This window comes from Glandiceps talaboti, chromosome 15, assembly GCF_964340395.1.
Source record: "Glandiceps talaboti chromosome 15, keGlaTala1.1, whole genome shotgun sequence".
NCBI classification, from domain to species: domain Eukaryota; kingdom Metazoa; phylum Hemichordata; class Enteropneusta; family Spengelidae; genus Glandiceps; species Glandiceps talaboti.
In genome coordinates this window covers 11,069,651-11,091,809 of record NC_135563.1, presented here as the reverse complement: position 1 = coordinate 11,091,809, position 22,159 = coordinate 11,069,651, and the positions used below count along the sequence as shown (strand labels likewise).

At 38.1% G+C, this 22,159-nt stretch overlaps 2 protein-coding genes and 1 non-coding gene across 9 annotated transcripts in view; 1 reads left to right on the top strand and 2 right to left on the bottom strand.

The window, feature by feature from the left end:
• LOC144446800 (putative JmjC domain-containing histone demethylation protein 2C) overlaps positions 1–13,953 on the top strand; it is a 98,705-nt gene extending 84,752 nt beyond the window's left edge. For 5 of the 7 annotated variants that reach the window (XM_078136635.1, XM_078136638.1, XM_078136640.1 and 2 more), the window contains 13 exons: positions 269–481; positions 1,008–3,443; positions 3,907–3,970; positions 4,423–4,612; positions 5,087–5,454; positions 6,339–6,473; positions 6,897–7,063; positions 7,327–8,103; positions 8,480–8,651; positions 8,858–9,079; positions 9,633–9,764; positions 10,485–10,795; positions 11,365–13,953. In XM_078136635.1, coding sequence (XP_077992761.1) covers positions 269–481; positions 1,008–3,443; positions 3,907–3,970; positions 4,423–4,612; positions 5,087–5,454; positions 6,339–6,473; positions 6,897–7,063; positions 7,327–8,103; positions 8,480–8,651; positions 8,858–9,079; positions 9,633–9,764; positions 10,485–10,795; positions 11,365–11,586 — 5,409 coding nt within the window. In that variant the 3' untranslated portion in view covers positions 11,587–13,953. The remainder of the gene's footprint in view (positions 1–268; positions 482–1,007; positions 3,444–3,906; positions 3,971–4,422; positions 4,613–5,086; positions 5,455–6,338; positions 6,474–6,896; positions 7,064–7,326; positions 8,104–8,479; positions 8,652–8,857; positions 9,080–9,632; positions 9,765–10,484; positions 10,796–11,364) is intronic. The other 2 variants (XM_078136636.1, XM_078136637.1) reach the window with 2 other exon arrangements.
• A 2,187-nt stretch (positions 13,954–16,140) lies between these two features.
• LOC144446210 (uncharacterized) lies at positions 16,141–21,071 on the bottom strand. Its single transcript, XM_078135963.1, has 6 exons — positions 20,980–21,071; positions 19,584–19,775; positions 18,665–18,891; positions 17,910–18,024; positions 17,112–17,294; positions 16,141–16,261 (listed from the first exon to the last, which is right to left on the bottom strand). Exons 2-6 carry the CDS (start codon positions 19,678–19,680, stop codon positions 16,155–16,157), a joined length of 729 nt encoding a protein of 242 aa, XP_077992089.1. The 5' UTR covers positions 19,681–19,775; positions 20,980–21,071; the 3' UTR covers positions 16,141–16,154.
• Positions 21,072–22,025: 954 nt separating this feature from the next.
• On the bottom strand, positions 22,026–22,097 carry Trnaw-cca (transfer RNA tryptophan (anticodon CCA)). Its single transcript has one exon. It is a non-coding gene; the product is annotated as a tRNA-Trp (tRNA).
• Between the last annotated feature and the right edge of the window lie 62 nt (positions 22,098–22,159).

The window sequence follows — 22,159 nt, the reverse complement described above, 5'->3', positions numbered from 1 at the left end:
AGGTTCATGGTAAAGTGTCTGTCTGTCTGTCTGTCTGTCTGTCTGTGTATTAAAAAATCTTAACACTTTGAAATGTATCATCAGATTAGAAACTTGGCATGGATGTTTCTGGGGATGTTTAGATGAATTGTTTGGGATGAACATTGATATGGCAGTCTGTGTTTCTGGGGATGTTTAGATGAAGAATTATTCAGGATGAACTTTGATATGGCAGTCTATGTTTCTGGGGATGTTTAGACATTAATATGGTATTCTATTACACATCCAGGATATAAAGGAGAAGGAACAGAGGGAGCAAGAAGAGAAAGTTAGACGCGAGAGAGAAGAGAAGGAACGGGAATGGCAGAGGATACAGGATGAGAAAGCTAGGAAAGAAAGAGAATTACATCAACAACAGAGAATGGAAAGAGAAAGGGAATTTTTAAGACAACAGCAACAGCAACAACAAAAACATCACCAACAACAACATCCAAGATCTCAGGTACATTAAAAGCAATAAGCTACTATGTAAACATTTTTACATTATGATAGCAGCTCTGTACTATTATGCAAGTGGAATTCAACATTGTAGGGCCTGATACCGGCTAGTCGTACAGACACCTGTCTCACACCACAGAGACCAAAGAGATCACTGAAGCCAAGGGGGGATTAGTCAGCACAAATCCAATGGAAAAATATGCTACAAACAATTCTTGTTGTTGCTAACAGATATCAAACTGTACTACAGACATTTTCAAAAAGTTCTGTGACTAGGAACAAATCGAAGCTGAACTTATACAGTCATGTATGTAATATTGAACATGTTTTGATTAAATTTACAAAAATCTTACATCTTGAGCACATATATACTGAAGTTGTGTGATTGTTATCTTGATCTTTGTACAACTGCTTTGTTGTCAGCCATGCAGTTTGAATATTACATATGGTTATCATGTCAACATGAATTATTTATTGAAAAATTGGAAGATAAAAAAAAACTAAGATGTTTTTCTTTTGATATCTTGCAGGTCAGTCACCATGAACTGGTTTATAAACAGCAATTGGAACAGAGAGAATTGAGGCGGAAACAGGAAGAAATCCTAAGGCAGAAAGATATGGAGGCGCAGGAAAGGATACGAAGGTTAGAACACGAAAACAAGATATTCCAAGAACACAAAATGCGAGCTGAACAAGGAGCTGGCGGCAGACATGTCGAAACAAGTCCGTCTGAGCAGGCTATGAGGAAAAATGGATTTCAACAGCGACAGTCACCTGGACACTTTAGAACTGAACCACCGACAACAATACCACAAGGATACCAAGGTATCAAAATCAAACAAGAACCTGGCCTTGCACTTGTATCCAGTCATGGAAATACTTGCCCACCTGGTGACATCGATAGTACGACCAGCAGGAACCATCACAAAGTGAAAAATGAAAATCCTATAGGTTACCAACCATTCGGACACACCATAACAAATCCAGGGGACAAACCCATAGAGAAAACTTACAGTGATGTTGAGAGAAAACAAACTGAACTCAGAAACAGTGAACCGGCCCATTCTCAGTCTGTGCATTCTCCAAAAGGTTACGTTTCTCCTCATTCGTACATGAAACCCTCCAAACGACAAGTCATCCCTACACCCCCACCCTTAATTAAACATAACCCGGGTCAACATCCTGAAGGTTTTATTGAGAACCAGAAGACCAAACAGCTGTCACCAGTTGCACATACTAGTGTCATTCAAGGGAAAGAACGCTACCATGAACAGAAATCTCCTGTTGAGCAGCAAACTCAACCCATGGACCTAACACCTCAGTCAACCTCAGCAATGTACTACCCTGTTTCACCACGCCAACATAAACAATGTATCCCACCAGAAAAAAGCGAACACAATCAATTAAAAGTTAGCAACGATAGTAAACAAGGTGTACCCGTTATACAGCATACATCTATTGGTCAGCCACCACCCCTTCAAAGCAATCCCAAGTTTAGTAGGACTGGGTCACCGACAGCTTTTAAACGAATAGAACAGACTAGCAAACACGGAAGGAGAACTCAGTCTCCGTTACATGTGGCTTCACCGGCTCAACTGTCGCAAGCAATCCTGCAACCCATGGAATTACAGAAAGCATCGGAAAATAAAGAGGAGGGAGTCAAGAAAGCAGGAAGTGGACCAATGAGTGGACATTATTCAATGATCCCGTCATCGACAACAAGTACAATGGCAGGTAATCCAGTGAGTGCTATGCAGTCTATGGTGTACAGCACTACTCAATTAGGGCCACACGGTCCACCAACAACACAACACAGCCTACTAATGTCTGCACTCAAATCTCCAAATCATAGTGAACCACTCAACATCGACACTTCCATGACTATAAAAAGGAAATCATCAGAGCATCAAACAATGGCAGGCGGTGGTTCAAAGAAGTTAAGACTGGGCATGCCTGACAGACAGGTCTCGCCTGTTGCATCAGACAAGTCACCAGGTGAGAAGAAAAGTCCTGGATCAAGTTACATAGAAAGTTTCCGTGCTTTTGTGTCAGACAGCAGAAATAGCCAAATAACTGGCGGACCAAGTGGTGAATATTTAGGCACAGATCTAAGACAGTCAAGTACTAGTCCTGGTGCAAGCAAAAAACACAAGCCACCAGCAGGCAAAGGTCCTAGCAAGGAGACCAATGATAAACCACTGAACTTACACCATTCTGCACCAGCTACAGTATTAGGACATGGACAACTGAAAGCTGAACCTATCCAACAAAAAATTGCAAATGGGTCACTGTCTGACAGCAGTGATTCATCATCTAGTGTAAAGTGTGCTGATATCACAGCATCTCCCAGTAAATCAGGTTCTCACGTCAGTTTGAAAAAAGCATGGCTTCAGAGGCATGCGGAGAATGACTCAAAAATTAGTTCACCATCTCACAGCAACAGCAGTACAGACAGTAAATTTCACCCCGAAGGGAGTACAAGTCCAGCCAGATCTGGCAACGGTAAAAATATCAAACCCTCAGCTAGTTGCAAAAAGGATCTTAGCCCTGTTATCAAAGAGTGTTATGTTGATTGCTCCAAAAATTCCCCGGTCAAGTTGACTGTAAATAAAGCTGCAAAGAACAAAGCAACACTGCCAAACGGTGACTTAGCAAAATCAGAAAACACGAACAATGCAAATATTGCGAACGAGATAGAAGCATGTAAAGTGACTGGAAATCAACCACCTGTAGAATCAGTGATGCCAACACAAGATGCTTCGTACACCAGTCATCCTAGGAAACACAGAAAGAGGAAAGATAAAGTAAACAACACAGAGAGTGGGGAAGAAGTCAAAGTTGGCAAACCTGGACGTAAGAAATCAAAGAAATTAGAAGATACAGACAATGGGGAGGAAAAGAGACCTGGAAGAGTAAAGAAAGAAAAAACTCCAAGACAGGAACCTACTCTGGCAACAACAGAAGAGGTGAGTATACCAAATAATACCATAGACCTACTTGTTGAAAGATACATACCATTGTAATGCTTTCAGTTCAGAGACAACAGGTTTCCGTTTCCTGTTGTCACAGACACTGGCCTTGATTGGTATTACAATTCACAATGGAGCCTGGTGTGTTGATTGTTAATTGTCGTCTATAGAAACCGTCACATACAGGAATAGAGTCAATATATGTTACTTCAAGGTATTTTTTCACCTTGATTGTCTACTATACAAACCTTCAACTTTATATGGTGTATGTAAGAACAGAGTTTATTATGTGTTACTTGAGGGTAATTTTCACCATTTAGTGTGTTCAATGAATACAACCATAGGTAGGTGTGAGACCAGGATGACAAAAGGGCAACTTTACATATGCTGTGATTTGATCAAGTTGTCTATATTCATGGATGTGTTTTCGCTAACATACTACAATTTGTTGTCATCACAGGGCATCAGTACAGTAGCACCAAAGAAAAGAATTCAAACCAGAGCAACATCAGAAATCAAACAAAGTAAGTTGTTCTTTCTTTCTTTTCATTGAAGTACACTTAGTACAGCACAACACTCTGAACACCAAACTTTGACAAATGGGGGGGGGGGGGGGGGGGGGGGGGTTTGCAATATTTTCTTGCTCCAGTCTTTGGGGATTTGATTAATTCCTCCCATGGAAATCATGACATGATAAAGTCAATGGAAATACGAGACAAATACTAGATGATGGACAACAACACTAAGTTACTGCTTTGAAGTTTGGCCCATCAACAATAGCATATTGTCAGTTGATGGCCGACTGGTATACCCTAAGAGAGATAAAATCATACACAGATCAGTTTACCTAGTTGCAGTGTGGTAAAATGAAATGTCCATAGTCCAAAAAAAATGCACTTTATAGTAATAGTAAAATGTTACTCAATATAACTCCAAGAGAAATAGATTTATTTGACATGTATAATTTTCGTTGCAGGTATGAATAACACCAAGATAGTGGCTAAGGTCTCTGTTGCCAAACTAAAGAGAAGTGGTGAACCCTTTTTACAGAACGGACCCTGTTTTGAAGTTTGCCCTAATTTGGTGAAATGCAGAGAATGTCGTATGCGGTCTATTACCAGAAATGCAAAGTTAAACATCTTCTGTCGTTTCTATGCCTTCAGAAGGTCAGTATTGTATCCATGGTTACCTTCCTTATCCATGTTTTCTGAATAGACTGAAATATCGGATAGAAATCACTGTACATATCCATGTGGTTGTTCTATCAATGTTTCAATCAATTTACATCAAATAAAATATAAATTGTTTCAATTTGGAAAGATTTTAGACTGATCTGATAAATACACCACCAAAAGCATCTATGTCATCCTTCCCTTTGTGGAAAGGGATGAGAAGAGCGCCCTCAATGGCGGGTCTTTCAAAACGAAATTACAGTAAGTATTATGATGATAGAAGTTTCGCTCAAGTACAGTACAAACGGTTAATAGAAGCGAAGTTTATCCAATAAAGTTATTTTGGTGTATGGTTCATTCCATTTACAGACACATGATATAAAGCCCTTTTGAAAGAGAATCAACTTCATAGAAATGTAATCTTTGATGACCAACACTTTAAAACTAAATTTTTTTGTGTATCGTTAGGTTGAAATATGGTAAAAGTGGTACGTTGGTAGTTGCTGGTTTCTCAGACCCCAGTGACTGCAAGTCTGAAGATTTAGAACCTTGGTTACCCCAGACAAACAAAAACAGAGAACAAGATTTGGAAGTTTCACAGTACATTCTGTCCAAAGTTGGTGATGAATTCTGTGAGCTGGTGATGCAAGAGAGAGAAGCACAGGCCATGGCAGCCAAAGCAGCTAAAATAGCATGGAAAAAATCGGTGGCTGGAGTACGGGAAATGTGTGATATATGTGAAACAACGTTGTTCAACATCCACTGGGTGTGTGAGAAGTGTGGATTTGTGGTGTGCCTAGATTGCTACAATCAGAAGAGGAATGAACCAAAGAAAGGTAGGTGTACAGGTTATCGTACACAATGAGATTTAAAGGTGGTGCACCGACAGGTTGTCAGGTTATCGTCAACATAAAGGTTGTAGGTTGTGCACTGCACACCATGAGAGCACCATCCCCAAATATATTTTACAGATTTATATTATGATATGTATGTGTTCTTAAAGGCCAAGGTTTCAATCCCAGTTCTCACGTAACTGTTGTCTTACCTATGTAGCTATAAGGATTTTGTTGTGGGCCAACTTTTTCTATTGCTCCGCCTGACAACTGTTTGTCACACGTTCATTTTAATCTGTACCTAAAATTGGCAAAAGATTACAAAATGCGACATTTTGTCATAGATAACTGAATGGAATGGTCAGCATATGACATTTAGCCATTATATTTCTGTCAAGCCACCAATATTATTATCTGTACACATTGTACCTTTAAAGATATCCTTTCATGATATGACAGGGTCTTTGTATAGACTACAAATACATTATGTCAGCCTGTAGTATGAATTCTCAGTACCTGCAATAGCTTTTAGCTCATGCTAGAGGGTCAAAATAGAACAAGAAGGTTGACTTATTCTCAGTACCTGCAATAGCTTTTAGCTCATGCTAGAGGGTCAAAATAGAACAAGAAGGTTGACTTATTCTCAGTACCTGCAATAGCTTTTACCTCATGCTAGAGGGTCAAAATAGAACAAGAAGGTTGACTTATTTTTACACGTGTATATAGTAATACATGTGAAGCGCATGGAGTGGAAGTTATGGTGTCAACCAAGAAGTTGTATGTTCGTTATTTTTATGATGCGCTTAGGAAGTAATATTCTATTTCAGGTACCAAGAAGTACCAAGTTTTCAATGTTAACATTTGTTTTGTTTGAACACTCTGTCTAGTAGAAATACAAGTTGTAGAAGAACAGAATGAGATCACTGTCAGGAAGAATAAAAAATCAGACTGGGTGTTTTGTAGTAGTAAAACTCCACATGTGCCAGAGAACCTGATGGTTACACAGATCATACCAGGAAAAGGTGAGTTTAGTCTGGATTATCAAATGAAGTGTCAAATGGAATCAGAAACAAAGTTTTGGATTATGGAGGGAAATATCAACTATAATCAGACACAAAGTAGATTAGTGAGTATAGTCATATTTGATGAAGCATTTCAGCTCATCAAACATGGTTGTCATATGAACAGCTTCCTCAGTGTACTGATGTCGTGCACCTAGTAAACAGCGCCCTCAAACAATGAATGTCGTGAGCCATGTAATTGGCACTGTCAGACTACGAAACCTTTAGTCATATGACTAACACTTTCAGATTATGAATGTCTTAAGCCATATGAACAACCAATCTACATAACAAAGAATTTATCATATCTTGTAACCATGTTTATTACCTTCCACTTTATTGTGAGTTAAAGTCAATAGCAAATTTCTGACGGTTTTATTGCAGCGTTGTGGACTGTTGGTGCAATGTTACATAAAGCACGTGGTAGATGGGGCATAGAAGCTAGCTGTCCGTGTGCATTTGGTGAACATGATTCGAATGCACACAAAACGGAAAACAAACCTGCCAATGGTACTAGACCAACAGTCAGTCAACTCAATGGTGTCTCACAGGTATGTAATGCTTGGGTTTTTTTGGTTTGCTGCCTTGTCCAAGTTATGGAGTCAGTTCAGAATGCTTCACACCTTTATTGCTATAGTTGACAAATTCACCTTCCTCCGACCCGACACACCCCGCTAGCTTTAAGCTTGGAATGTTTATTGTCAAAGAATGTTGCCTGTTTAGCACCGAACGTTGCAAGTTACTAAAATCTTAGTAACACTAACCAACAGGTGTGTGTAATACCAGCAATACGTTTATTTCCCTTTTTCTTCAGATTTTATTTGCTGACGCCACCGACAATGGACCCGTTGATAGTAACAATACTGCCTTTACTAATAACAGTAGTAAACTGTGTAAACCGGCTACTGAGAAGTTCCTAGCTAATACCAGATTACAGACAGTGACTCCATCACCCTTAGATTTTCTTGCTGAAATTGCAACCTCAACCACTGCCCAAACAGACACTAAACTAAGACTCAACAAAATTGAGAAGACAGCTGACGAAAAGAAAAACAAAATGAGTGTGTCTGAACTCTTCCAGTATTCCTATGAAGATGCAAAGGCAGTTGCCATGACAGCTGGAAAAGTGGCTGCAGTGGAGGGAGATGATACAGAGAAGAGAGAGTGTGTCACCCTGCGAGAGTTGTTGACAAAGACAGCAGGACGTCTTGGTAAACCAACACTTTCTGACAGCGTAGGATTTATATCTCCTGTATCAGCTGTGAGTGACAAGACAAGCACATGTAGGACCGTTACAGGTACATTTGAAGACATCATCGCCACAGTGGTTGAACAGAACATTGCCCTGCCTAAACAACCTATTGTGAAAGACAAGCCCAGAGACAAAGCAGCCAAACTTAAAATCAACATCTGTTGTGATGACGATGATGATCCATCGAAGTCACCAATCAGACGCACTTTAACAGAATCCAGTGTTACCTACCCAGGTGTTCCTCATTCATGGCTATGTGATGGAAGGTTGCTAAGGTTACATGATCCAACACATCGTGGAAACTTAAAGATCTTCCAAGAAGAATGGAGACGAGGAGTTGTAAGTAATCTATCATCAAAAAAATGAAAGCCTTTGATGTACAAAGTTCATATTTTCAAAGTCATAAGGTCGCATTGAAGCCAATGTGAGTGTGAAAAAAGTATCATAAGAAACTGTAAGAAACATTCACAATTCTCGCCAGGTTAATGAATGTCTTTTTTTTGTATATTAGATGCAATTGATTGATTTCTAAGCTGTAGAATTTTCTTAAAACTTGCATTTGTTTTTGACTACATTTTGCATTTTTTGTGTGGTACAAATTGAAATGAGAGAAAATGTTGTTAACAATTTTTTAGCTGTTCTTTCTGTATATTCACAAAAGGTGCTTCAAAGTCAATATTTTATATTAATCATATCAATACTGTTCTTTCCACAGCCTGTTTTGGTCAGCAATGTTCACAAACTTCTCAACATGAAATTGTGGTCGCCAGTAACGTTTGCTGAAGAGTTTGGACACATTGACAATGATTTGGTCAACTGCAGGAATGATCTTGTCATCCAGGGAGCACCAATGAAAGATTTCTGGGAAGGCTTTGAAGAAATTGACAGTAAGTACCGTATACATAAAGTCCACCTACCAAAATATTATTCACTGAAATTGACAACATAAGTAAATATACAATCCATCCACCAAAATATTATTCAAGACCCAACAGGGGATGTGTATTAAGAAATTAAGTGACTGAAATCAAGTATCAGACAGAAACAGTAGAACAACACTGACTGTGGTATATATCATTTTGTCATTTCTAAGGACGCCTTGTTACCAAGCAAAATGAACCAATGATATTGAAGCTGAAAGACTGGCCTCCATCTGAAGACTTCAGTGAGGTGATACCAGACAGATTCTTGGATCTTATGCAATGTTTACCACTACCAGAGTACACCAAGAGAGACGGAATGTTAAACTTGGCATCAACACTACCTGATTTCTTTGTTAGGCCAGATTTAGGACCAAAGATGTACAATGCATATGGTAGGTGTACACATAAGTATAGTAGGGGGGGGGGGGGGGGGGGGGGGGTGTCATATATGTATAGTGAGGGTAGGGGTCAAATATGTATAGAGGGGATGGGGTCAAATATGTAGAGTGAGGGGGGGGGGGTATTTAGTTGAATCTTTATTCACCCATAAGAAATAAGAGAAAAAATGAACTCAACAAAAGTATTCAATACAAACATGCTTTATTTGAAATTTGAGAAAAAGTGTGTGAGAAATAGCTACTAATTTTTCTAGTCTAACCATAAGAATTTCCTAATAACTTGAAAATATCATGTTACTGCTGCAGTGTCTCGTTGGAGTAAACACCCAACAGGAATAGAGCAAAAAACCATGAAATTATAAATCGTAATCAAGAAACGATTTCGTTACTGCATCTTAAATCTTGTTGTGATGGAATGCTACAAATTTGACCAAATTTTTGTCCATACTTGTGAATCAGCAGACATGACAGATTACAGTGTTGTTGTCACCTTGGAAATGTTAGAATGGTCTGATTTGATGTTTTACTGTGTATGATTTGTGAACAGGATCGGCAGAATACCCAAAGGATGGCACCACCAATCTACATCTGGATGTGTCTGATGCAGTCAATGTAATGGTGTATGTAGGAATACCTTATGGCAGTGGACCGGGGCAGTCTAAACAAGAAACTGAAAGAAGTACGTGATAGTGTACAACTTGTATTGACTTTCTATCTTGGCAATATTGAATAATATATATACAACCTGTAACATCCAAGTAAAACAATACACCATATTCCGGTAAAAGATAAAAGATTTCATGGTTTGGCCACTAGGAGTGCTGTTTGCAAGCTGTCAGGTGGCAGGAAGTGAGGGCCAGATTAGTAGAGTACTGACAGCAGACAATAAGTTACCACTCATTCTATGTCGTTCCCACATTTTATTAGCAACTACCAGTAATCAAAACATACCTAACAACTCACATATTCAGTAACAGGAAAATGTCATATTCCCCTGTGTACTGCACTCCTTGATATGAACACTAAACAAGCGTGACACACAATGCAATCATTTGACTTGGGTGTTACGGGTTGTAAAATTACAAATTCATGTATACAGTTTTGGTATCATAGTCAGTCTGTCTTCGCTACAAAATAATCTCGATTATGGGTGCATTAGCTGACTACAACCTCAGATATGTCTCGAGCTGTCACTATTTCAAGTCAAGTAGATCGACATAAACTAAGCTTAACTTGACTTTCTTTGAGATTTTTGACTTTTAATAAATTGTTCTATTGTCTTTCATTATGCAAGGGGCACCCCAGATAAGAGAGAATATTGCATACTAGTGGTCCGGGACAATTAGTGGAAGTAAATAAGCACAGTATTGATGTATATTTTGTTTTCTGACTACTACAGGGGTTCTTAGGGCTGTAGACGAATCAGATTGTGATGACCTACAGCGCAGGAGGGCAAGAGAAGATCTACCTGGTGCTCTCTGGCATATCTATTCAGCCAAAGACACAGACAAGATTCGTCAGTTCCTCAAGAAAGTGTCAGAAGAACAGGAGCAGATAGTTGCCCCAGATCATGACCCCATCCATGACCAGAGCTGGTACCTGAATGGTCAACTTAGGGAGAGACTTCTCAAGGAATACGGTGTTAGAGGATGGGCTATAACACAGTGTAAAGGAGATGCTGTATTTTTACCAGCTGGTGCACCACATCAGGTATGATCTATGATAGTTGTAGTATTTTATGTGGCCCCCTCAAGCAGTGTACCCTCTAAGTCAATTTGACTTGCCACTGACGCATACAATTTCACAAGTTTGGTGTTCCCCTATCTCTTACTCATTTTGACTCACAACAACCAAACTTGGCTATCATTAGAAGGCACACTGCCCCTCATTTAGTCATGCCTTGCTAACTCATGATGTCGGTACCAATACACTGCATGTAGGCAGCAAGCTATCTACTAAAGTCAATATCATGTACAAGGTCAGGACGACATTGTATTTTGAGATGTGAAAGACAATACATGACCATAGTAACTTATCTATGCACTATAATGTAAAATGGTTTCACCCTCTCTCACCCAGTTTTTAGTTTCAAATAAACCCAAGACACATTAGACATCTAAAAATGAAGCTTATCAAAGAACAAGAACACAGAGTGACAGATTCTTTTCATGGTTGTAATTTGTGATATTCTCACCCTCTATCTCTATCACACAACATCAACACTACAGTGGCACCGAGTTCATTATTCGACTAATAGCTGATTTCATTTCTTCCTTTAGGTACGAAATTTGAATTCCTGTGTGAAGGTTGCAGAAGATTTTGTTTCACCAGAACATATCAAGCAGTGCTTCACTCTAACCCAGGAATTCCGCCATTTGAGTGACACACACAGTAACCATGAAGACAAACTTCAAGTCAAGAATATCATTTACCATGCTATCAAAGACTCTGTTGGTACTCTGCTTGGAGAGGCACCTCCCAGACCAGACAGCCTTTGTTAGCCCACCTACCCACTGCAAATATCTGTCAAACAGACAGCATAGAGTTGGGATATATTTGGAATAGATTCTGTGATGCCTGTTGTGAAAGTACAGGTGAATCAAAAATTCCGTTACTGTAGCAAGATTTTATCAGAAGAAAGGGATGCAGACTTTTAACAACAATGATGTTGTTGTTGTTGTTGTTCAGATTTCTAACAGACACGTCCCACTTCCTGCAACCGTAAGAAAAGGGCCAATCTTGTGCTCGGACAAAAGTAGAGACATGTTACACACCTACACAATAGGTGACTGAATGCATGAACTCTGGAGAATCAGACATGACTTCGAGTACAGTGCGAGTTGCATGACATTTACGTGACACAAAAAAGTGTACACATGAATTTGACTCTACCTTCAAACTTGGACTTGAGAGATGCTGCTGTTGTTCAACTTTGTTTTTACAAACTTTTACCCAGATTACCCGTCACATGATTCTTTCAATTTCAGTGTGAACTGCTTCAAACATAGAAAAGACTATAGAAGGAAAAAAAAAACTTATTTCATGATACAATAGGACAGGGGGAAGTTACTCTTCTGGTCTCTACCAGTGAACATTCCAATAATTTCCTTAAAAAACTCCAAAATGAAAATTAAAAAAACTAAGGTGTAAATAAGATTTTTTAAAAATTACATTTTGAATTGTTCAACCTATGATGGCTGGTTGCTCAGCACGTTACAAGAATTTCTTTCGTTGTTGATTGTATGGTTTTTTTTTCTGTTTTTATTTCTTGTTTAGCTGTGTACATAGTGCAGAATAATAGTAATTAAAATAATTGTGAATATGAAAATACATTCATTCCTCAAAAGTTGATAATTGCCTGTTCAGTTTTCTAGGTGCTATAAATAGTGATATGTTTTCATGGTTTACTTACTTTAAATGCTGAATTAACAGGGCCATGTTATAAGTTCTGTGTCTTTTTATGTCCAACAAATTCAAAAAGCAGGTGTGTTATTTTTGTCCTTTTTTTCCCCAGTTGTGTATAGTGTAGCCAGCGTCCTCATCCTGTACTGCCCGCTTGTACATATTATAAAATGACTTGTATATTTTTATCATGACTCGATTCCAAGAAATTAAAAAAAACTTGGATGCATAGCTGTAACTTCTTGTATGACGTCATATACAGAGACCAACCAATTTGAGTCTAAAAACATTGGTCCTAACTTTTTTAGAATTCCTGTGTTGTTTTTTTCCATATGAAAGTAGTATTATTGGCCTAATACAATAACATGGTGTGACTTTTTTTGCTTTTCACTTTACAATGAGTAAATGAAACTAAATAAAATGATTATGGTTGAATAAAACTCAAAAGAATTAAATTCCTAACAACAGTTGGGTTTTTTCTAACTGCCAAAATTTTGTCAATGGAGTTTCTGACGACTGTTTGTTGTAGCCAGTGTGTTTTACTAAGTGTTTTTTTTGGATGCCATTGTTAAATAAAAAGTGAGAAACATTTCAACATTTTCCCGATATTTGTCTTGTCAAAGTAGATGCATTTGTAGAGTTTCAAGGTTTTTCAAAATGTTTGTATTGTAAGTTCTCAAACAAAGTGTTTATGTACACATTAACGACATAGCCTCATTTGGTGATCAGAATATAGTTCATATTTTGTCTTTCAAAATACATCGTTTTCTTTTTGTGCCTTATGTTTACTGAGATGTCCAAATAATCCTAGTTCCCATGATTGTAGCTAAAAGTCCAACCATATTTGTGTATTTGTAAGTTGTCCCATTTCACCTTTGACCTGTGACCTTTGACCTAAGTGAAAAGCATGATGAAAGAAATTATAATTCTCCAGTTCAATAACCTTCGTAATGTCTTTTGCAAGAAAAGCACATCAATTTGTGCAAATCAAAATTGAGGGGGTTTTTATGTGGACCACTGTTGTCTCGTGTTTGTTGAAATACAACCTAATCTGTTTTGACAGAGAAGGGAAATAATTACTAATTCTTGTGTGTGCAGTAAACCCATAGTGAGCTTACATCAAGGTCTTACCGTACATATCACAAATAACTTGTACTATTTTGCAGGACATTCTTTTTTCTTTTTTTTGCTGTCTTCTTAGTGTTCAAATGTTTCATACCCTTCTTTAATTCCCAGAAAGTGAGTTTGCTATTTTTTTTCGTTTCCTTCCCTAATCATTTTTTTTTCATGTACATATAAAAAAAACCACAGGACTATTTTTATATGGATATGGTTGCAAATTGTGTGTGTTGCCATTGTGTTAAAGAAGTTCTATATGATATTACATCTTATTTTATTGAAGGATTCTATATGCATGGCCAGGTTAGCTTTTAGAAGAGATCAGACCATTCTTATTAAAAAGTTGTTGACTATTGATATAACTATGTTGTCTGTGTGTCTTCCTCACCCCATGACATGACCCCATGATACTCCAAAGTAAACAGCGCCACCAACGTGTGGTATCTTCCTAGTCTTTCCTTCTTCATATCTTGTTAGTTCTGTGCTCCAACAAACTCACTCTGTCCTTCCACAAATTTAGTCCAAATTTCACTTCAAATGAAGTTATTTTGGTGACAAAGTAATGATGTATCAATAAAGGTAAAGGAACTTTTCGAATTAGGATTGGAATTTTAGTCATGAAAAACAGACCTCTATCAAAAATTGGTTCGACACAAAAAGAATGATCCTATGTAATCCTTATGGCTCTATTGACAAGATAACACTGATGTGAGAATTTGGGATTGAATTCCAGGCCTTTAATGACAAACTACAATGTTGACCACATGATAAATCTCTCACAGCAAAGTTATGTAAATAGTCTACTCTAGTAATACACTAACATTGGCATGTAATACAAATGACAGCCTGCAACTGTAACCCAGGTGTGTCAGTGTACAAAATATGCATGCACATAATACAAATTAACATTACCTTGGTATAAGAGAAGTAGTTGAGTACATGTATGTATGCACAGAGAAACAGGTGTGTTTGTAGTTTCGGTTACCAAGAAAGACTCACTGCTGAGGGCTCCACCACACCGATCTATGTCGGGGCTCCACTATGAGAAATTTTATCCACCATGACCAAGCTTTTCAGACATTACTCATACACAAGATATCCCATTCCTTCTTAACCCAAAAACTTGACTCCCTAACTCAACATATTGGCTTACTACAGCTTATCCTGGAAAACCACATTTTCAAAACAGATAACCAAATCTCTGGGCTAATTCCTACAGTCCCTCAGCCCCAAAGTCTACAAAAAAACAACAATGATAAATTGCTGTTGGAGTCGTCCTAACACATTTTCTTGTCGAGTTTGTTCATGCTCTATGAACTTTCTTGAAGACTCAAGATACCTGGAGATATTATTTATGACAAATCTTAAAGATTGAGATACTTGGAAGTAGGAGTATTGTAGTCTTGCTGCTACACCCCTTGGGTTATTCTGCTCACTGTGAAGGCGACCAAAGGTAGCTAGATAGCAAAATCACAAAAATCACAAAATCGCCCTCGAATGCACTTCCAGAAGAAAGCCTGGGGTCTAGCAGCTAGACTAAGTTTTGAGATCATTGGAAGTATAGAACATTCATGACAAATACCAGCATCAACGCAAGTTATACATTTATAATATCAGATACTTTATTTAGACTTTTAATAAAACATTTAAACTTAAGGGCAAATGGCAGTTACATAACTAAAGTGAAAGATGTATATAACGAACAGAGTCAAAAATAGACAACTAGTTGTAATAATACAAATATAAATATACATTGTGACATGAATACCAGGTATACAAATATTTCAATATTAAACGGTTGCAGTTGTCAGAACAAGTATTACAGGTGACAGACAAAGAACCCCATACAAACATTCAGATTGTACATATACATGCTCATTATTACAATAAGGACGACTTTTGATCAAAAACAACAAAACGAATGTACTCAAAAAAACATGAACGGCAGTGATATGCACTCAGAACTATTTTGAAAATGATGAAGATCATGAGAACATTGAAATAACAAATCAAATCACAGGAGTTACTACAGAACTCTTCCTCATTTAGTTTGCCTTTAGCTTGACTCTCTCTCATTTACCAGGTCAGAAATACTACCTACACAGCCTGGCTAGATGTAAATACATACATATAGTGGATGTATGAAATGTTCTACCCAAACAGGATCAAGAATCCTTGGACTAATCTGTTGACATGACAACCAAACATTGATGGTTCTATGAGTTGTCTTTCCAGTTTTTCCAAGTTAGTTGGTGAACACCAAGTCTTGTTCTCTCTTCGTTGGCAGTGGGCAGCAAATTTTAACTTTTTACTTTTCATAAAGATGTGACATTGGCAATGTATAAGCTGTGATGAAAACTATCGAACATCTTCGGTGAAAGATGTGGGAAAATGCCCAAGAATTTGATATACTATGATCAGTTCGATCTCAGTCTGAAAATCTTCTAGGTTCACTTACAGCACATCACTTTGCAGCCCCTTCCTTGTAGGTGTAAGCCCCCCCCCCCCCCCCCCCCCCCCCCCAATAAATATAACTGGTTGTGATAAGTTAGATCAGGAGAAGACTTAGGTCTGGTAGCTCTACAGGTGGTAAATCAGTGAAGTCCATTCCTTTGGCTATCTCATCAATATTTACAAACAGATCTTCAAATTCAGCTAGAAGAGAGAAATTGAGAAGACAACATTTCAACATCCATGATATATGTCAACAAATATTATTCCAATGCAACAAATTTAATATCTGGAATACTATAAAATGAAAATTACATTTTGCTTTTGAGCAATCTGATTTTACATTCACTGATCAAAACAATGACAGATTACAATCTTTGCTGTTGTGTGGTCGATGTAATTTGCATAACTTTTGTAAACAAAGTCAGAAAAACAAAGTCAACAGATTTTCGTGAAAGTTACTAAAGGGAAATAGTCATGTGAAGAAAAGATGTCACAAAATACAATAAATTGTTGGAAGCCAACACTAATTAAAAAGGTAATTTGTGCGGTATCACCACCGACAGAGTTGAAAACCAATGCTATTGTAACTGTCACAGAAGTACCAAGGTTATCATACGCCAAACCTAAACCAAGATCTCCCCAAGAGATGAAGAGATTGTTGTACTTGTCTAGCAAGTTCAATCACCTGTTTGTTGTAGGAGCAGTACTGTCCACCTAGAGTTACACTAACAAAATCAACTGTGACAGTTGTTGGGTCTGTCCAAATAGGCCATTTCAGATTGCAAACAGGAAGTTGAGAATACAGCATCCTTGCGCAAATTGGGGGTATCATCACCTCATTGTACTGTTTCTTAAGAGCTTTGTCCCTTGGTATTCTGTAGAAGTGTAAATCAAGAATGTTTTTCGTATTGTTTGGACATCAAAGAAAGCAGCAGTGCTTTAAGATTAACTGAGTAACCTATACCATGTATACCCCCAAGGTACACACAGACAAACAGGAAGTTGACTGCCACCATGGTAAATTTTGGAAAGGCCTATTGTGCACACTAACCTGGAGTACATTCAGGGACTGGTTCTATTGTTAGGGTTGACAAGTCAGAACAATAATCTCTTTTCTTTTTCTTCTCATCAAAAATATTGTCCATATCAGGAATTAGTCTACATTTATTACTACTCCATATCGATGAGGCACTGGGTCTACCATCTTCTCCCCAAACATCAAACACACTGTCATCTGCAGTAAGATAAGAATACAAGCTATTACACAAATAAATCAGGAACAGTCACCTTGACCTGAAACTAAAATGTTGACCATGTAATAAACAAATTCAGATAGTTATAACATGAATCCTTTTAAGGATTTCTCTGGGGTTTTTTTAGAAATAAAGAATGACACCCTCAAATGCCTGTATGTAATAATTTAGTGTACTATTTGTGTATGCATTCCAATTGTGGAAGCCTTCAATATTGCTCCGATTCAGAAGACACTGCCTAGCACTAAAGCATTGGTGTAGGAGGTGTGTCCACCACTTACAACACAAGCCTTCAGATAGGCCCTTAGGGAGTATGTCCATCACTCATAACATAAGCTTTCTTGGGGGGGGGGGGGGGGGAGGGGGCTGTGCCTGGCACTCGAGACACAACATAAGTCTTTGTGTAGGGGGTGTGTCCTGACTCCAGTGCTCACATCCAGGTCAAAGTGGTCAGATACAAGTAGTTGATAAGAAATACATGTGACTGGAGGTAATGCCACTTCAATGTCACCTCCAAAATAAACACATCACAACAACAACAACAACAGATTTAATCATTATAAGAATGATTGTAGAAATAAAAAGATGTTGCTTGCCTTCCTCTATGTAGTCTGGCATGTACTCTATGTCTGGGAAATCTTCAAGTGACTGTCTTTTCACGAATTTCTGTGCAAAAACACTTGATGTGGTTTTCCTTCTCACATCTGGACCCTACAAAGACCATATGTACATAACTCTGACAATTGTAACATTTCTTCATTTTACATAATACAGTACATACACTTGTTTCATAATAAAATCGGACATACATTCTACATACAAAGCTGGTACTTTAAATACTGGTGATATCAATTCCTTCTGTACATCTACCTTCCTGTCAACAAAAGTTATACCATATGATATGAACTAAGTACATTTTCTCAAACAGACTGATTCTATAGAAGTAGCAAATCATTATCTGAATATTAGTTTGTGAATGACCACATCTCACATTAATCTGCAAGTTATACTATGTTGGGGCGCCCTCACCCATCAACCTACCCCCTCTCACAGAGTAGGCCAGTGAGGGCAGAATAACTCAACATATTTAGGATTTCTGATTTATGAATACTAAATACAAAATAATTAAAAGTTTGGTTCCTGAGCTGGAAATTTTAAAAATATGGCCATGCAGCAAAAAGTGACCAAGCTCTGCCATTTAACTCTCTACCAGGCGGTATTTGTTTGTATACAAAAAAAACTACTAATTAAGTAAAACAGGATTAGGAACTTATTCTCCTTTTCTACTCTTCTGATATTCAAGTAATTATTTTCATTTGTACACATTCTTGTAACCATTGACACTACCTACCAATAATGAAGGAGTGTCCATTGATGGTAATTTCAATGATAATTTGGATGGACCTGGTGTTTTGCTTTGTAATACAGGTTTCTTCAGGTGTGTAGGTGCTATTTTCTTGGCTGTGTTTGTAACATTTCCCAATGCCGTTCTTGCTCCCTGATCGTTGATATTACCGAAGGCTTTCCGAGGAGTTGCCATGGGTGGTGCATTATTTGTGCCAAACGTTTTCCCTACAACTGATACGGTAATATATATTAGGGTACTACTAGCTTCAAAAAAAATTGAATGAATACACCCACCACCTCATCACATTTTATGGTTATCCATCTTTGTTGGGAAGAATAAGTTATTGATCTGGCTTCAAACATTCTTAAATTGGACACTGACAGAGGAACTGGTCTCCTCATGCTTCAAATACTATCGAAACATTTTGACAGAATCAGGGCACAAAAAATAACTATTGAACCCTGGTGGCTAATTGATAGAAAGTTGAAAAGGGGAACAGAGACAAGAGTGAAGAGTGATTTTATCTTAGGCTGTACTTCATAAAGCGTAGGAGACCAAGAAAAGTCATTTTCATTGACCCCTGAGTCTGACCTATCTAAAATAGATTTACAAAAACTGGCAAATCCAGCTCAGAAGGGATTTGCTATACAATGGGGCAAGGCATTCTGGGACACAAACAAAGTTGGGAGCTAAATACTTCTTGAAACAATAGCCTTAGTCTAGCTGCTGGACCTTGGGTTTTCTTCTGATACGATATGAGGGACAAACTATCACCCCCACTAGCTTCAGTCACCTTCAGAGTGAGCAGACCAGCCTGAGGGGTCTAGCAGCAAGACTACAATAGTCTCAGCATTGTTTGGCAAGGTTTGAAAAAATCTTTCACACCGAACTTTGTCAAAAAGAACAACACTCTTTGACTTACTTTGTCTTCCTGATGTGGATCCCATTCTGTTCTTACCACTTGTAATATGTACAGGATTCTCCTTGTCAATGAACGACTGTACTAAAGATGACGCCATGGTTACACCAGTCAGATGGTTGCGTTACAGTTGAAAAGGGATATGACTCAAAAGCAGTTTATGTAGATTATCCAAGTTAGCTCAATCAGCAGGGTCTACATAAAAAGAGAGAGAGAAAACACTTTATAAGTTTTATTATGGAGATTAATTTATTGAATATGCCTGTGGCTATAATATTGTGCTTTTATTTAATGAAAGCAAATGGTTGAACACGTCCAAATATCTATGTTGGTGTATTCTTGATATTCTTGCGATAATAACACCAAAACAAGTCAGTCTGTAGGCTACAGTGACAAGCAACAGTATTGCAGTATAGTTGACATTGCTGGTTATTCTCTGGTTTACTCATAGACGCTCCACAAAAGTAAAGTTATGTGTGAGACTCATTCTGAATTACATCATTTAATTGTACTATAGAAATATTCGTAGAAGCTGGTGCAAATCAAATATCAAAAGTGAATGAACATTCACCACCCTTACAGCCATAAAGGCTTGGCTAATAGTAGGCAATGGATGTTTGAAATCATCATCTAATGCAACCATAGCCGTTGGAGAAGACATCTATGACGTTGTAACCTAGTATAGTAGTAATCTTTGCCCCGTCACCGTGTATGCAAAACCCATGTTGTCTTTTACCACTGCCAGTCTTACTTGCAGACGAGTAAGCCAGGACTCGATTCTAACTGTCCATTTTCCGTATGAATGGGACCATGTATCAGTAATACATCATGATTGAACAACGTTAGAATCGAGTCCCGACTTACCCTGTCTGCAAGCAAGGCCATGTTATACTCCCATGATGACGATGTACCTAAGCTCTAGCCCGAGGAGGCTCTGACTCTTAGTACGGAGTCAGATGAGAACGGAGTCATACCGATCAAATTATCTGACTCCTTACTCAAGTCAGAGCCTCCTCGGACTACCCAAGCTTCTGTGTCATTGTGTTGCTCCAGCCACTCGTGATTCAATCTTGGTCAATTTGTTCCATAACACTAAACGATAGTTATCTCCATGTTAAATGCCATCCAAATAGAAAGATAGACTGAAGGGAGCTAGATTAATGAACAATTTTACCCAAGCATTTCCCCTGTCTATGGGTGTAGACTGATACATGTGATAAACTAGGTAGCACGATTCACAACATGATATTGAGACTTGAGTAGCGTTTCATTTCAAATTTCAGGGGGTCTTTCAGCTTTCCTCAACATACAGTTCACTTATCGTATTCGTTTTACACACCATTCCTGTGCTTAACGAGTGGTTAGCATACAAACATGTATATAGTAATACCATCCATACCTTTTTGAACTATTCGGGCTGATAAAGGCAAATGTTTAGCTTAAATTAATAAAAACAGTTTCGTGGACGCCAACACTCCGCACAACTTCCGCTATTTTGAAGAAAAGCGCTGTTCGAAGCGTCTAGCCAATCACAATCTTTGTTTTCTCACGTGATAGACTCACGTTTATCAGTAATGGAGGGCGCTCTTTAGCAAGGAGACAAAAAAATACAGCAGCTTTGAGCATGTCGTTCGTTCGTTATGTTTTGTTTTGTTTTGTTTTGTTTTGTTTCGTTTTGTTTACCAAACAAATGTACAAGGAAAGACACATTTATTAGTACAATAAGATATTACTACATACACATGGAATATGGAGTGGAACAGAAACAATAAAATAATAGGTATGCTGAATATAGAATCATAATATTGACATTATGGCAAGCTCAAGACCGTGGTGTGTATGTGTGATGCACTTGAAACCCATATGTGTACCTCATACCTGTACTATCAGCCTTTATTTGGCAAACTCTTTGCAAGACTCTCTACACTAAATAAAATCGCGAAGCCAATGTATGGTACTTAAAATATAGTTTCAAATATATCAGGCATGGTCATTACCCGCGGGGTCATTGCACTCGCTGTCTCAGTTTTCGGGTATGACAATGTTACCATGGGGGAGGGGGCGTTGAAAAATAGTAACATTCATCCAGTTTTCCTGGTCCGTTATCAATAGGTTTAAAATCCGGAGGAATCTTTGATGGATTGTGGACGAGTCAACGACTGTCCGAAAAACCGGGACAGTGACTGTCAGTTATTGTACTGATATAAACAACTGTGTACGATTTAAAATGTACAATTTTATATACTGTAATTTATTTCATTTGTAAAGTAAATTTTAAAAAGTAACTTCAAGAGAAAACTAAAAAAAAAAACCACAAACACGCACAATAGAATCGACAATGTACTGCGGCGTGTCACGGTGTCACCTTGAATTGGGGCCGGATGTGTTGTAGTTGGTGGGCAATATACTAGTAAAAGTATAACATTTCGGTAAAATAAGTGCCACTGACCCCGACGTGATTCGAACACGCAACCTTCTGATCTGGAGTCAGACGCGCTGCCGTTGCGCCACGGAGTCATTGCTGAGAGAAATAATGGCATTATTCAACATATATGCAAAATTTATTTAAAGTACCTGCG